General features: G+C 36.9%; 1 protein-coding gene across 1 annotated transcript in view; it reads left to right on the forward strand.

Annotated features, from left to right (window-relative positions):
• The window catches only part of LAMA2 (laminin subunit alpha 2), a 576,425-nt gene that overhangs the window by 207,121 nt on the left and 351,187 nt on the right, over positions 1 to 18,117 (forward strand). Inside the window, exons 5-8 of the mRNA XM_081828983.1 lie at positions 5,565 to 5,744; positions 9,050 to 9,139; positions 10,523 to 10,640; positions 16,543 to 16,721. Of these exons, the coding sequence (XP_081685109.1) occupies positions 5,565 to 5,744; positions 9,050 to 9,139; positions 10,523 to 10,640; positions 16,543 to 16,721 (567 nt within the window). The remainder of the gene's footprint in view (positions 1 to 5,564; positions 5,745 to 9,049; positions 9,140 to 10,522; positions 10,641 to 16,542; positions 16,722 to 18,117) is intronic.

Consider the following 18,117-nt stretch of genomic DNA (forward strand, 5'->3'; position numbering starts at 1 on the left):
CTTTTTGAAAAACCAGCTGTTATGGTTGCAAGTACACTGTACAGAAATAAGAGTGGTAGCAGGGAAAACTCCTGGGAAGCTATTGTGGCGCCCGGGGCGGTGGGGGCAGCAAGGGGAGATGATGAACGTTGGCAGCAATATGGTTTTAAGGGAGGTGGTAAGAAGTGTTTGGATACTGGATATATTTTGAGGGTAAAGCCAAGAGGATTTGTGGACAAATTGGATGCCTAAAGAGAGAAAACAAAAGCAGTCAAGCGGGACTCCAATTTGGAGGACTGAGTAGGTGAAAGGATGAAATTATTTTTTTTCTTTTCTTTTTTTTAATTTAAATTCAATTAGCCAACGTATAGTACATCATTAGTTCTTGCTGCAGTGCTCAATGGTTCATTAGTTGCATATAACACCCAGTGCTCATCGTATCACGTGCCCTCCTTCAGGCCCATCCGCCAGTTACCCCATCCCCCCACCCATCTCCCTTTCCACATCCCTGAGTTTGTTTCCCAGAGTCAAGAGTCTCTCATGGTTTGTCTCCCTCTCTGATTTCTTCCCATTCAGTTTTCCCTCCCTTCCCCTGTGGTCCTCTGCACTATTCCTTATCTTTTCTTTTTAATTTAAATTCAATTAGCCAACATATAGTACATCATTAGTCTCAGATGTAGAATTCAATAATTTATCAGTTGCCTATAACACCCAGTGCTCATCACATCACGTGCCTTCCTTAATGCCCATCACCCAGTGACCTACCCCACCCACCCCCTACCCACCTACCCCTCCAGCAACCCTCAGGTTGTTTCCTATAGTTAAGAGTCTCACAGGGTTTTTCTCCCTCTCTGAAGACTTCCCATTCAGTTTTCCCTCCCTTCCCCTATGATCCTCTGTGCTGTTTCTTATATTCAGTGAGGTTGGGAAGATTGTGGGGGATGAAGATCAGGAATTCAGTTTGAGATACAAGTTTGAGATGCCTATGTGGCAGCTACATCAGTATATCCAGAAGGCAGTTGGAGTCTGCATTCTGACCTTCAGAGGAGAGGTTAGGCCAGGAGATACATACAGGTGTGCGAGACATCAGTGTATAGATGGTATGTATGCATGCATGTATTTTTGCCACAGGGTGTGTTTTACTTTCATTAATCATATAAACAATTGCAGATGGTATATACATTGGTGAGCTTTGATGGGATCACTAAGTAAGTGTGGATAGCAAAGAAAAAAAGAGGCCAAAAACGTGATACTGTGTTGCTCCAATATTAGAAAGTCAGGGAGGAAAGGAGGGAGGTAGTAAGCAGTGAGGGAGAGGGAGAAAGGTAGCTGGAGGGGTAGGAAGACCAGGACAGCGTGGTGTCCTGGAAGTCATGGGAGTAACCCATTGTTTTAAATGCTACAACAGATCCAGTATGGTCAGGATTGAAAATCGATCATCTGGGGGTTTCTATTGACCACCCGGAGCCAGAACCAGAGCCTTTGCTCTGTGCTAGAAACACAGTGACAAATTACTGCACTATCTCCTTTTCCTAAGCTTCACACAGCTTATCCCCTTTCACCAGATACATGCTTTTTTCCCCCTCACAGGATAAAATAAAAGTGATTAGGCTCCCTTTTCAAAGTTATTATAATTTTACTCTCCCTCTCTGAAACATCATATTAAGCATGACTGGGTTTAAGGGGTTCCCACAAGTCTCAGCCACTTATTTCTGTACAGATTCTTTGGCCATGCCTACAGACAGCTGATCTCATCCTACACACGTGGATTTTCTTGTTGTATCTCCTGGGATCACCTCACTTTCAACTTGTTCTTATGCCACTGGTACACTTAAAGACCGGTGATAAAAATGGGATTTTTAAAATGTATGAACAAAGTATACCACACAGCACATTGTCAACGCCATCCTCTTCCACTACTCTTTCCAAGTTTCTGATGATTATTAATGATCCTTAGTGATCGTTCTCACACCCATCCATTTACTCAATAAACTTGTATCATTGGGGAACATATTAGGTCTATAGCTCTTCCAGCAATCTAAAGCAGATGCAATAATATAAATAGAAAAACATAATAATAAGGAGCAATTATCCATACTAGAAAATTGATTATTTGCTGTGAAAACTATTTTTAAGTTGTATTCTAATCACAAAAGTAAAAACACCATAGAGGCGCAGAGGTCTTATCCATTTGCAAAGGAAATGTGATTTAAATAGTATGCTTACAACGAATAAGAACAGAATTATTTGGATGGGTAGAGTATAATATTGACTTAGACGTTTGGTCATAAAAAAGGGTATTTCTCGAGTTTTTTTTTTCTTTTTATTTATCTGTGAAAATAATTTCAGAGAAGTGTGTAATTTTAAAATCTAAAAAGCCGGCTGTTAATCAGGCTGATATTTTCAGTTGGAATGAATTCCTTTGACAGCATGAACATATACTCTCCAACATGTCTGTAATGGAAATCATTTCAGAAGACACCAGACCACCACAGACTTCCCACGGCCTCTCAGCAAGGCAGCGGTGGTCTTAAGGACTGACACTTTTCATCTTTTTGAAGATAGACACCCTCCAGTTGTCACCCCCCAGGAGATCAGGAAGTATGCAAAGCTATCCAATGGACTTGGAATTACACAGCAAAGTGCCAGTGGACATATCCTATCTAATATTATGATTTATTTTGAAGGAGAGTGGGGGAAAATGACGGAAGGATGCTGCACACAACATGGCCAAACATCTGGCTGGTTTTATATCCCAGAAACCGCTTGGGACTAACTCACAAGATCTCTTGGCAGAGTAGCTTGATGAAAATACCAAAGCTGTGAGGAGAAGTGTTTTTTTGCCGAATCCTTTATGTCGCTATCATATGGTTTATTAACCTAAATGAGAACATGTGCATCACTTTTTTTTTTAAATTCTTGTATGTTTCATTGAGGAACTTCTGATTCCGTATACAGTACAGATATGGCTCCCACAGCATTTACACCAAATAAACCTTAATAATTTTCAGAAACATTAATCCTGGACTTGTGGTGATGTCTTCCTTTCTTTCAAATGGTACTTTTGGAAGCAATGAAGGGAGAGTTTGATAAGATACAAACTTAAGCATGAATTCAAGGGCACTGGTGATTTCTTGGATGCCAAAATCTCTAAGGGGGACTAATTTTAATTGCTTCATGCATCTGTTTGTTCAAGCTTTACATTTAATTGATACATTCTTAAGTCATAGAGACAACTTAATTTTAAACGTATTTCTGGCTCACCTGCTAGATACCAGAACTGTGGAATGTGCAAGTCCTACTTAAGTCTTCTAGAATTTCCTCCCTTAGAGGAGGGTATTCAGTATATTGAGGTTCAGTGTTTTAGAAGATTTTGCATTCTCTCATCCTCAAATGCGTTAAATGAATTTATTCTCCACTAAATATCCAAGGTAGACTCAGTTAGCTGGGACATTTCATATTTTTTTATCCTGAACCATTTTGAGTTTATTCTTCGTGGCATCAGAATTAGTTTCTCATCTCAGAGTTTGCTATATTTATTTTTCTAGTGATTCAGTAGTTTATTGGCAGTCAGTTTGTAAAATCTCTCAGGGATTATCTAAATGCAGGATGTTAGGAATAGAAATACATATCATTGCCTCTCCTGTCAAAAAACATAATTAACACACATGATTTATCGTCTTGCAAAAGTGGATGAGAATTCCAGTGGGTGACCTCAAGTCACAGTTTCTCAGTGTATGTACAGACCGCCCTCAGCCCAGCACATATTCTTCTCTTCTTGTATTCCTGTCTCTTTAGCCTCCTGTAAGTGTGTGTGAATGATGACTGAATTTGTGTGTGTGTCTGTGTGTGTGTGTCTATCTGTCTGTCTCTCTCCATGTGTATATTTTCCATCTAAACCCTGCCAGTTTAAAGTTTTTGGACAATTTTGATATAATTTATCACATAGAGAATACTGCATTTACCAAGGACAGAAAAAGTAAAAGTACTGTACTTCTTCCTTTGAGTATATTGAGAGTTTCCTCATTCCTTTTCATCATACACGTAATTCATTGTATAGATGAATTTAACCAGCCATACATTATTGACAGGTATTAGATTGTTTCCAGTCTTTTGCTATTACCAAAAAAATGCTGTAGGAATATATATATGTAGGATATTTCCCAGAAGTAGAATTTCTAGGCCCAAATTCTAGGCATTTGTAATGTTGATAGTTATTGCTGAATTCACCTTCATAGTGGTTTGTGCCATCCACACCTGTGTCAGAGAATTCCTGTATCTCCTTAGTCTTGCCATGAGGGAGTTTTGTAGGTATTTTGGGGTTTTGACAATGTGAAAAAATGGAAACGGTTTATTACTGTATTTTAATTGAGCAGTCATGGGGCTCCTGGGTGCCTCAGTTTGTTAAACATCTGCCTTCGGCTCCGGTCATGATCCCAGTGTGCGTCGGGCTTGCTGCTCCACGGGGAGCCTGCTTCTCCCTCTCCCTCCCTCTCTCTTTCGCGCTTTCTCTCAATCAAATAAATAAAATCTTTAAAAAAAACTTAAATGAGCAGTCCTGTTATTATGAATGAGGTTCACTGTCTTATCGAAAGCTTAATGGCCACTACTATCTCTTTTTCTTTGAATAGTCCCTGTATAGTTTTGTGTTTTTGTGTTAGTTGTTGGTCTTTTTGTTGTTGTTGATTTATAGGAGCTCTTCAGGTATTAGGGAAACAATTTCTTTATCTGTAATAGGAATACTTTTGGTTTTATCAGTTTTTCCTCATCAGAATTCTCTACTCTCATGAGATGCCCTTGAGAGAATATGGGCTTGTGCACCTCTAGAGGGTAGTTCTTTGCTAATTTCTCCATTTTTTACATGATTAGATTTTATTTCTTCTCGTGTTAATTGTACGGAATTATTTTCCTAAAAATGTACTATTCCATTCAGGTTTCAATGTATTTTCGTAGAGTGTATTTTTCATAGAATATGTTAAATCTTTGTTAATTATTTTGTCTTCTTAATCTATCAATTTCTAAAACCCAAATAACAAAAAAACAACCTTTTGAAATCTCTCACTGTGATTGTAGATTTGTCTAGTTTTCTTCTAATGTGTCAATTTTTGCTGTATATATTTAAGACTGTATAATTCGATACTTTCAATCTTAGAAGTACTTTAAGTTCCTCTATTATCTGAAATTTTGTAGCTTTTTTAAAAACCAACTTTTCTGGTTTCCCACTATGTAGCAGATTCTTTAATTTTAGGGCATAACAATTTTCAGAAAAAGAATGATTGACTTAAGGTTTTATGGAAATCCTAGCAAAATCAAGTAGATGCAATGCCTTAGAAAAAAAGAATATGGGGAATTGCAGTATATAGAGAATGCCTAAAATATAAACAAATGAATTGCTTATATGTATATTAGAAGATCTGTAAACTTCCTCAGTTACTACACTATATTCCAGTGAGTAAATATCAACCTGCATCTGCCTAATTGGGAGACGTGAAGCTTAACTTTATTTTCACAAGAAAAAATCAGAGAAAGCCAGATATTTCATTTTTGGTAACCTCAATTGTTAAATTATTTCCCATATTGTGTAGATTCACATCTCTTTGATCAATGGGAGACCAAGTGCTGATGACCCTTCTCCTGAACTGCTAGAATTTACCTCTGCTCGCTATATTCGTCTGAGATTTCAGAGGATCCGGACCTTGAATGCTGATTTGATGATGTTTGCTCACAAAGACCCAAGAGAAATAGACCCGATTGTCACCCGAAGAGTAAGTTAGGATGAATCATATCGCAGCCTGTAAATGACATTTTTAATTGTTAAGTAATTTTAAAAAGCTCTCTTTCAGTGATTTGTAGGAGTGGTTGTTATCAGACTAAAATTCAACATAACCTTCCTTTGTTCAAAGCCAAGCTCTGCCACTTATTAGATATGTAGCATTTATCAAACTTTTTAACATTTTTAAACTTGAATTTCCTCATTTGTAAAGCGAAGATTGCAGTGCCTAGTTCATAATCTTATTTTTGATGACTGAATTTGTTTTTGTCACTTTAGGTGTTCTGAACTACCATCATAATTGCCAATGGGGAGTTACTTCAGGATGTGCCGTGGCTTTGAAACATTTTTGGCCACAATCCACACTAAGAAATATATTTTCTATCATAACTCAGTACATACACATGCACATACACATCTCAATATATCTTACACTTTTTAAAATTTTTTTTTAAGATTTTATTTATTTATTAGAGAGAGACACAGAGAGAGAGGGAACAAAAGCAGGGGGAGTGGGAGAAGGAGAAGCACAGGGAGCCCGATGTGGGGCTCGATCCCAGGACCACTGGGACCATGACCCGAGCCGAAGGCAGACGCCTAACAACTGAGCCACCCGGGCACCCCTGTATCTTGCACTTTAATGTGAATAGAATTAGCTGGTGATATTGTGGAAATGTAGATTCTGGCCCAGTAGGTCTAGGGCAGAATTGAGAAACAATAATTCTAGCAAGTTTTTAGCTGATCTAAGTGTTGCTATTCTGTGGACCATTTTGTCCAATCAAATAATTTAACTTTATGTTTCATTAATGAATCACAAGGCATAGTTTTAAAAAGCTCTACTGTGGCGGAAAACTGATTGTATACCCTGTTTTATTGTCTTTTATAAATAGAATATTGGGGAGGAAAGGTGATGGCATTCCTTTTAATAGATCTTTGAAAACAGGAGCTAACAGAAGTGCTGTTTTCCAATGTTAAATTGGAATTTATGGATTATGACATAGCGGATCAGTCCAGGTTACTAAAGTAATAATTGCCTTTCTTCTTACCTATTCCTTACCACATTCACTAGTTTATGTCCCACTCCTTATAGGCTGCTGTACAACCAAGACATTGTTACCAATTCAGCTATAAATCCATAAAGCAAATCTATGCTAACAGAATACTCTATGACTAGAGGTGAAGGTGGAAATAGGATTGTAGAGAGAAACTGAGATTGTGAGACACAGCACTTAATTCTAGAACGATGCACTTAGTTCTAAAAGTCTGACTACTGCCACCAATTACAAATCGCTGAACCAGCAGACTGAATATCGAAGGGCGGCACTTTTCACTGTTCATGAATACCCCTTACGTATATTTTCTTCTCATTACTTAACTTACCCACACCTAACCACTCCATCATCCCAAAAATAACTTTTAAGGTTTGATTATCCTCATACAACACATATTGGATGTTTTAGTGCCCTGCATTTTCCAAACCTGAAATAATTTTACCTTGCATTACATTTCAGCATATTGTAAATTATCTTATGCAGAAGTAATCATTATTTTACTGCAATGTTTAGCCTCTTGTTTAAAAAATCACCTTTATTATTATGTTGACATGACTTAAAAATATACCCTGAGGAAGACTGAGTAATTTTGAAGTGAAATTTAATCTTTTCCGACAGTATATCTAACGGAGGAAAAAAACCAATGTAAATAAATATGTTCCTTTTATCATCTTTTGCAGAAGGCAGAGTGGGGGTTGGATGCACATCTATTATTTATAACTTCATTGTACATGAGCCTTTAAAATAGTGCAATAAAATGCAACATATAAATAAGCTTTTTGAAAGTGCTCAAGTTCAGTAAACACTACCTATAAATTTAAATATATAAAAATAGGATATTGAATTTTCAGCTCTTCATGACTCAAAAGTGAAGCATTATGCATTTATATTTAAAACAAATTTCCCCATTTTAAAAGCATCTACAAAATACTGTATCAGCTTTCTGAGCAAATATCCCTATTCATTTCTATATTATTAAGTGATGAAGTTAGTGAAAAGCAGACTTTTACATTACCTAAACTCCTGGCTAGTTTCATTTCAAGTTCCAGGTCTAGGTATATCAAGAAAGAAAGGTAACAAAAAATATTATAAAAGATACTCTATGTAAACAACAAAAACAAACAGGAAAAATAAAAGAAGTAAATGGAAAAAGGGAATTTGTAACTAGGGAACTCAGATTTGTATTCACCTACTTAGTCTTGCTGGGTTTTTTATTTTTAATTTTTATTTTTTTTAAAGATTTTATTTATTTGACAGGGATAGACATAGCGAGAGAGGGAACACAAACAGGGGGAGTGGGAGAGGGAGAAGCAAGCTTCCCGCCGTGCAGGGAGCCCGATGTGGGCCTTGATCCCAGGACCCTGGGATCATGACCTGAGCCGAAGGCAGACGCTTAACGACTGAGCCACCCAGGCGCCCCTTTGCTGGGTCTTTTAATGTGAATAATTAGAATAATAGAACTATCTACCACGGAGATGATTATTTGGATTCTATAAGATAATGTATTCTCACAATTATAAAATGTTATGTGCATATTAATTAAAATTTTTAAATAGTCCAGTACTATAATTATAAATTATCTTTAAAAATAGGTGGGTAGATTAAAATAATTAAAGACATAGCCCTATATTAATTTCTAATAAGAAAGTAATCACATGGACATTTTCACATAAAAATGAAAAAAATAGCAAGTGTCCCACCTATGTAGTTTACTTCTTACATTATGTTAAATCAATCTTGCAGTTCATTACCTTTTATTTCCTCTTAATATGGTTAAGAAACGTTTTGTTACGAGCATGATTTCCTCTAAATATGTTGAGTTTCTTCATTGAGTAAGACAGGCCGCATGTGATTAATGAACACTGAGCTTCCTATAATGGCAATAAAGGAAGTTTTCTTTCACAAAACTACATAAAACAACTTTTATGAGGAGTTATTGCCCTTACCCTCTCCCACCCCGCCATAACAACTTGCCCTCAATAATAAATACTCCAGCATAGACTTTATATGTCTGGGGGAAGGAAATTTCTCAAATGCCCACCAAACGTAAATCAGAAGCGTTCTTTCTCTGGGCTCTGATCACAGTGCAAGGAGTTAACTCGATACCTTTTGTGAGCCCTCCGTTGTTCCCTCGTGCTTCAAACTAAGGATAAAAGCAGAAAGTAACATTTTTAAGCTAATGTTCCCTTTTGTTACTTACACCTTGCAGTCATCTTAACAGGATTTCTCTCTGGATTGCTTTTTGCAGTATTACTACTCGGTCAAGGATATTTCGGTCGGAGGGATGTGCATCTGCTATGGTCATGCCAGGGCTTGTCCACTTGATCCGGTGACAAATGTATGTATATTTATAGGATGCTTAGCAAAATGAAACTCTCAACTGTCAAATGCTTCATGAGCCGCTTTACCGACAGGGATGCTGTGAATGGATGTCAGGTCCCCAGTTAGACGGTGTAACAGGAAGCCATGCCAGGGTGAAACAGAGCTGGCAGTTAGGATGATAGACTTTGAAGTCAGCCACCACAGTATCAGAAAACATATTAATTTTTTTTTTTTCCAAAAAGGCTTCCAAACTGGTCTATCTATTTTGAAACCTCTCTAGTGATGACAGCCTGCTGTATGATTTAACTTTAGAGAATGCCTGCCATCAATCAACCTGACCATTTCTTTTTAAAAGTTTTCACCAAAAAAAAATTATTGCAAACAAATGAAAACTGCACATGGAAGTAAATAGGGAAGGCCATGGAACAGGAGGCTGAGGTAGGGCTGGGGTGAAACGGCGTGGAATTGAAGAGCGTATTCAAGAGAGTGATGAAACTGCCAGGTAGAAAATGCTAGAATGCTTTTGGCTTGAATTTTTTTATTAATGCCCATGTATTAAATAAGCATCACCTAAAAAGAAGATGAATGGATATCTGTTTTTCTCGGTCATAAACTGGTGAAATACAGAATCATCTATTGTATATTATAGGGAAGAAACATATTGAGTAGTAAGATCAGTGAACATAGTTACTTATGTACAGATTTTTTTTTTCCTCTAAAACCGTAATACAAATGGTTATTTCTCTCAAAGCTGGTTTTCTGACTAATGCATCATAATGTGACTTCCTAGGGAAGGTTCAAATGCCCTGGCCTATCCTTCTGGGCAAGTCCGTGGTGCAGCTCTCTGCAGGGTGTGGGTGTTGTCTCTCACGTGTTCCCCAAGCTGTGAGAGCCCACAAGGCAGCGTTGCAGGCCCGGTTCCACACGATGAATTGGACTGTACTCGGAGCACACACAGACAGGAGATTCAGTCCTGGGACATTAGATTTCTATTAGACCTATGGCCTTCGGTGCCTAGGAATCTATTCTCCTCTTCCCACACCTTAAATGTTAACGGTACTTTGCCTTAAAGTGGACACCTCCAAACCAGAAAACCTATAGAACTCAGGAATCAGAGTAAGGAGTTCAGTCTTCAGGATCAATCTCAGTTGGGCCTGTGCTCTCTTTCAGACTTGAGCCCAGTGATTCTAGAACCTGTCTGGACCTCCTTAGGCTGGTGTTGATCAAATATGTCCACTCCCACGGCTGGTAGTTCTTCCTTTCCAGACTGACAGGAATTTCACATTTTGGCACGTGGGCTCAAAGTTCTCTCTTCTCTTCCTTCTACCTTCTGGGGAAAGCCCTTCATTTGTGGTTCCAAAAATACTAAAATTATGCTTTCCCCCCAATTTTTGCCTAGAAATCCCGCTGTGAGTGTGAGCATAATACATGTGGTGATAGCTGTGATCAGTGCTGTCCGGGATTCCATCAGAAACCTTGGCGAGCTGGGACTTTTTTGACTAAAACAGAATGTGAAGGTATGTTCCTTAGAATTCAACAACATATGTGGTTCTTCCTTTTCTGGGATACAGGTAATGTAAACATGTGGTGATTTTAGGTAAGTGCATGTTTCCAGTTTATATATTTTATCCAAGGCAATAGCTGGTAGGCTCTTTTACCCTGCTGTTTTACTCAGTTTTGTTTTGTTTCGTTTTTTAATTTGACAAATATTACTAAACACCTAGACTTTACCACTGTGTGGGCATTACGAGAAATAGATAAAAGCATAGTAAAAGCATACTTTTTATAAAAGTACACATACTGTCATCAGAGTAAATCTCAAGCTATAAGCATTATATAAGCGCGCATGCACACACACACACGCACACACACACACAGATTTGACCTTGAATAAAGTGGAGGTTAGGGATGCCAACCCCCACCCACAGTTAGAAATTTGTATATAACTTCTGATTCTCCAGAAACTTAATTACTAATAGTCTACTGTTGATCAGAAGCCTTACCAATAACATAGTCAATTAACATGTATTTTATATATGTATAATATAATGTATAATACATTGTATTCTTACAATAATATCTAACTTTTTCTTATTTTTTTTGGTATTCCTAGGCTACATGGATCATTTGTGAGTTTTTTAAATTGTCAAAAATCTCCAAAAAAATTTCCAATATATTTATTTTAAAAAGTCTGTGTATAAGTAGATCCATGCAGTTCAAAACCCATGTTGTTTAAGGGTTAACTATGTACACACACACACACAAACACACTCCGCTAGAAATGCAAATGAACACTCAGCAAAACCTACACTATATAGAGACTAATTTTCTAATATGTTTATATGTTTGTAAAATGCTTCTGAAACCAGTATAGCTCCAGATTCTTCTGCCTTCTCCCTTTGTAGCTCCTCCCCTAGTAGACAGCTTTTTGTATATCAATCATCTACTAAATGGAGAAAAAAACAGAGAGGAGAGATTATACCTTTCCAGTTAGAGCTATATCATTACCTAAGAAACAAAACAAAAACACTCTGATTCATTAGTTATACTTAGTAAAGGGTGGTGTTTGGGCACAGTAGCTGGGAAGAATATGAGAGTAAAAAGTAACAGAGAAGGCAAAAAAATCAAATTTGTAGAAAAATAATATTTTAATGGTAATAAATATTTTAAATGTATGGTTTCTCATTAATAACAGTATAAGATACTAATACTAGAAATGCACCAGTGATATTCATTAGCATAAACTATGCTGTAACAATTATGGGACAGTGACAACCAAGAAAAAAGCCAGTAATTAAAAATAGTAAAAAATCGGCTGTGCAAATATGTGTCAACAAACACTCATTAATACTTGAATGTTATCATTTTTGAAGACAACTCCATATGTCCAGCTTTTTCAGACGGGAAATATTCAAGAAGTGTAGCAGATGACTTTGTAGCCTAAAATTGTCAACTGGCCCAACATGGTGACAGGGATGCTAGAGAAACCTGTGTTCTGGAGATCTGCTCAGGCCAAAACAAGACCTAAAAACAAAGACTTGTGCTGAGCTATAAATCCAAACTAGCCACAAAGCCCAATTCAGTTAAATTCAAATATTAATATTTTAGCGAGTCCTAGCTACATTTTTTTCAGTTCCACAGGTATATATGGCCCCCAAAACAGGCTTGGTAGACATTTTAAGCTAATACCAACTTTGTATATTTATTTAAAAAAATTTTATCACGTATCATGTGTCAGACATGGTAGGTTCTTAAAACTATTGAATCATAGCAAACTTTAATCATCCCCCAACCATAAAATATTTTCTTTCGAGTTTAAGATTCTGCATATATTATCAATGCCTTGAGTCCCTCCATTTTCTGTACTCACCTTTTTTTAGAAAAGATTTGCTTATTTATTTTATAGAGGGGGGGAGGGGCAGAGGATGAGAATCCCAAGCAGACTCCGTGCTGAGCACTGAGCCTGATGCAGGGCTCTATCTCACGTCCCTGAAACCATGACCTGAGCTGAAACCAAGAGCTGGCGCTTAACCAACTGAACCACGCAGGTGCCCTTTTTTTGCCTTTTGATTTGTGTCTGCCTGATTGTGAAGATGTTTTGTTAGAAATCACCCATTGTTACTGAGTTATATCTGCAGAAATAGGCCACCACCACATACTGTGGTAAAAGGGGCATCTGGAGTCCCAGCTTTTGTTTCCTTCACCTATCCCCTACCCCATTCCTGACCATCCCTCAGCTTCTCCCAGTGAGAGCAGACATTCATTCCTAAGAGTGAATTTAAGGGAAATGCCACTCATGTTCTCAAATATCTTTAAATTTAATTATATTTCTCTTCCTCTGGTGGAATATCAGCAATCCCAAATGGGAGCAGCGTTTGAGGGCAGGGATCCTTACTGTTGCCCCTGACTTTCTCACACAGTTCTAGTTTTGTAAAGTGGATCTGCAAAATCCTGTACCACTCTCCATTTGTGTATATATATTTACACAAGGAAACAAAAAGTATAGCTCAAATTTGTGAGCAACTGGGATGGACAAAGCAACACAGAAGCACATTGCCACTTGTTACTATATACATTTTTTAAATAGTAGAATTCTGAAACAATTATCTTTTCTTATGGGACAGATGGGAGGCTGTATTTCCAAACTGAAAAAAAAAATGTTTTTCTATTTTATCCACAAATTAAAGATAGGAATCCAAACCTTAGAACCTTACATAAATATCATGCTTTTATGTATGCATTCCTAAAAGCTTATATGAAAATTTTCTTTTCCAAGTTGAATTGTGTTCCAATCACCTTAAGATGTAGAAAAACCCTTCTGTAACATGACAGATCCTTCTATAAAATGAATAATTACCTACTAATTCATTTGAGTTTAATTTGGATTTTCATCAATCTGGCTTACTTAAGGCAGGGTATATCTCTAAAAAGCAAAGAGTATTTCTTCCCTTGCTAAGCCTGTACTAAAGACATTTCTATCACGTGTCTTGGACATTCTGTGAGATAGCAAACTGCTGATGGCAGAGTGAAAAATTGCTCTTTGTGAGTGGGTACCATCCGTGTTCTCTGAGGCTATAAATGGGGAATTTTGCAGGTGCAGGGCCTTGAAAACAGCCACGGAAACTGTAGGCAGCGGGCCCTGGGCATGGAATGTGAAAAGCAGGGCTCCCCCAGCCTCAGTGTTTTACCTACTTCGCTCATGGTTATAAATACTAAATCTAAATAATGTGAGAATCACTTTGCATTCCTCTATATTTCCCTCTACTTAAACTGGAAGCAGGAATCTTGCCTGTTTTCTTGCAATGTATTTTTATAACAGGATTTTTAAGAATTCTTGTGTATTGTCCTAAAGATAAAAAACTGCTTCTAATGCCTAGTGATTTATATTTATGACTACAGTTTCCCTAGAATAAAGTTTGAAAACTTTCCATCAGTATAGCAAGAATCTTATATTCTAAACCAGAGTCAACAGACTGGGGAAGCTATTTGCTACAAACATGACAAGGAGATAATATTCTTACTATATCAAGACATCTTCTATAACAATAAGAAAGAATTCAATAAACCGGTTAAAAATGAGCAAAGATTAAAACAGGCATTTCTCAGGAAAAGACAAGACTCAAAACGATCTAAAGAGGTTATCACACTTATTCATAATTAAAGAAGTACCAATTAAAACAATGAAAATACTCTTTTCAACTTATCAAAGCTTATCATTCATTCACTCAACGAGTACCCAAATGCTTACTATGTCCAGGAACTAATTAAGAGGGTTGATAATACACAGTGGTGGTGAGGCTATGGTTAAAGTTTTATCATATCTTTTGGAAGGAAAGTAATCTGACATAGCATTTTTGGAGGGAAATTTTTCAAAATAATTGAAGTTAAAATTTGACTAGAAATTATATTTGCAGGAATTTCGCCTATAGATGTCATCGTATAGCTGTACAGAACCCATTAGGACTCTGTCAGGAGCACATAATCACTACTATGACTGCTTCTAACATTTATGCAGCGGAGTGTTTCCCGGGTGCCAGCCATTCCACTGGGTGTTTTGCATTCTCACAACATCCGTAAGAGGGAAGCATAAAAATGACACCAAGTGGGGCGCCTGTGTGGCTCAGTCAGTTAAGTGTCTGCCTTCAGGTCAGGTCATGATCCCAGAGTCCTGGGATGGAGCCCCGTGTAGGGCTCTCTGCTCACTGGGGAGCCTGCTTCTCCTTCTCCCTTTGCCTGCCGCTCCCCTGCTTGTGCTCTCTCTCTCTCTGACAAATAAATAAATAAATCTTAAAAAAAAAAATGACACCAAGGTTTAAATTTTCTTCACAGAGTCACTCATATGACAAATGGGAAGCAGTATGACATTAGAACCCCCAATCCTCTCCCACCTCCTTGTTCTCCTAGTATGTACTCAGTGTTACTTATGAAAGAGAAATCTGGAAACAATATAATTACCCATTAATAGGGATCTGTTAAACACCCCATTCAAGAAGTACCCTGTGTAGCCTTAGGGGAAACATATGCTAATAGAGAAAGAGTATGCTATTTACTGTTAGTAAAAATTTGGAAATAGTTCAGAACAGTTTATAAATGTTTCCCTCTGTGGGGGGGGGGAGACTAAGCTGTGTGCCCCACACATGAACCCGTATACACATATGTACCCACCCCCCCACACATATATGTGGAAATCCATGTAAGAACATCTAAGAAACTCAGCATCTGTGAAAGGAGATTCTGCATAATATATCTTTTTCCCTAGTTCCCATCCTAAAATAAATTTTACCCATTTTTTTTTAAAGCCTTACCCAGTTCTTCCTGGGGGAATAATTTTTTCATATCCCTGAGCTCCTTTAGTATGACATGAAACAGAAAAGGAGGAGGAAGAAGGGAAGGGGATTGGAAGACAAGGAGGATCAAGGGGGAAGAAGTTGGGGGGAAAAATTGATTAAGAACTTATATACAAGGCATTATGCTAATGATTCTGCAGGCATTTTCTCACGTAAAGCTTTTAAATATTCCTATCTGGTAATTACTATTGACCTCTCCATGTTTACAGAAACTGAGCCTAAGTGAAATTCAGAAGTTCCCTACGTCACATGACTACTAAGTACTGGAGCACCAAGACTGATGCAAAACAGTGTGATCTCAGCCACTAAGCAAACCAGCTCTCATATTGTCCTGATTCCTTGGCACTTATCATACAGTTCATCTCTCTTATCAGATAGAACTTGAAGGGATTTGCCAGGTGTTAGCCCTGTAGACTCAGGAGCCTCACTTTAGAGTGAGGTTGACAAGACTGATTTGGTTACCTTCTATAATTACTTCACTTCTCTTTATCTCCGTGCCTGATAGATGAAAAGAGTCCCTAACTCGTAAAGCTATTTTGAGAATTAAAATCAGCGGCAATAAATATAAAACAGAACATAGCATATAAAAAAAACCCAAGTTTTAGTTATTATCAGGAGCGCAAAAAAGGAATTATGTCCTAAGTGTCCTTTTTTACCCATAGGTTCTAACACTGAAATTCACATGTAATAATTATCCATTGCAGATTACCTGGATATTAATCATTCAGTGCCATAGTTCAATAATTTATTGTTTGTCATAATAGGAAATTATGGGTTGAACCATGAGAAATTTCAGTTTTGTAAAATAAAATCAGTCAAATATTAGCAGTTTCATATGATTCAGTTTAATTTATAGGTTTTAATTATTTCAAGTTCCATTAAAAAGTATGAATTTATTAATATATTCAATAAATCCAAATACTTTCTAGATAATTTTGTACTGATTTTATATATATATGCTAATGCAATATAATTTCTCATAGAGTACAAAAATCTATTATATAACAGAAAATGATTTTCAATATCTGAAACCTGAAATTAATGTTTATGAATTTATTTTTCCCTAATGCAGCATGCAATTGTCATGGGAAAGCTGAAGAATGCTACTATGATGAAAATGTTGCCAGAAGAAATCTGAGTTTAAATATCCATGGAAAGTACATTGGAGGGGGTGTGTGCATTAACTGCACCCAAAACACAGCTGGTATAAACTGTGAGACATGCATTGATGGTTTCTTCAGACCCAAAGGGGTAAAGTATGCTTTTTCCTTCACAAAGTGTTATTTTTGGCTTTTTCATACAGAGATGTATTATATGGAAAAATAATTTTGAAAGCTTCTCTGAGCAATTTGACTGCAAATTCTAAGAGGTGACTGGAAGTGTTTCAAAATAGAAACTGGATAAATCTTTGAGGATGTGGTATAAAACACTTCCATCTCTCTAGAAAGTTCCATTATGCCCCATTCCTGTCAATCCTCACCCCTTGGCAAACTGATTTTTAGAACATAAATTAGTTTTGCCTCTTAGTGAATTTCATAAAAATGAAATCATAAAATGAATACAATTTTGTTCTCCTTCTTTCACTCAATATAACATTTAAAGAGTTATCCATGGTGTGTGCATCCATAGTTTTTTTTTTTTTTTTAATTACTGAGTATTATTCCTTTGCATGAATGTACTGCAATTTTTAATCCATTCTGTTGGTGGATATTTATGTCATTTTCAGGTTTTGGTTAGCTCTTACAAAACACTGCTTATATTAAATAAAACATGACCACAGAAGGACTTATATATTATGTTAAGTGTTTTTGTGGTCAAGTTTTATTTACCTTGTTTGCATAAGTATCTAGGGATAGAATACTTGTTTTATAGGATATTTATAATGTCTTTATATGACTTTATAAGAAACTGCCAACATTTTGCCAAATTAGTAACAATATTTTACATGTTCACCAAAAATGTGTGAGTTCCAATTCTTCCATATCATTTCTAATATTTGGTATTGACTGTCTTTTTGAATTAGCTATTGTAGTGGGTACAGTGGGTGTGGCTAGTGGATATTTGTCAGTCACTAAGTCATTCCTATCAATGCTTGGTGCTACTGCAGATCTTCTATTATAAATTTACAGCTGGTCCCATTTTGGATTTAATTTTCATAGTAAGTGCTTATTGTCTATTCTTATATCTTGTGAAGTTTCTCTTCAAGCCAAGGTATTTTTTTTAATTCTAGAAACACTGTAATTTTAGCTTTTAGATCTATGACCCATCTCAAGCAAATCTTTGAGTGTGGTATAAAATAATGATTAAGATCTACCTGGTTAACCTGTTGTTCCAGAACCTTTTTTTTTTTTTTTTAAGTACTTCTTTTTTTCCTTTAAATTGCTTTGAGGCAGGGCGCCTGAGTGACTCAGTTGGTTAAGCCTCTGTCTTTGGTTCAGGCCGTGATCTCAGGGTCCTGGGATGGAGCCCACATCCAGCTCCCCACAGAGCAGGGAGACTTATTCTCCCTCTCCTTCTGCCTGTCACTCCCTCTGTTTTTGCTCTCTCTCTCTCAAATAAATAAATAAAATCTTCAAAAAATAAATAAATAAATTGCTTTGAGGAATTTGTGGCAAATCATGTGGTTTGATCATGTGGGTCAATTTCT

Source organism: Leptonychotes weddellii, chromosome 8 (genome assembly GCF_054177405.1).
Source record: "Leptonychotes weddellii isolate Sample4059 chromosome 8, ASM5417740v2, whole genome shotgun sequence".
Lineage (NCBI taxonomy): Eukaryota > Metazoa > Chordata > Mammalia > Carnivora > Phocidae > Leptonychotes > Leptonychotes weddellii.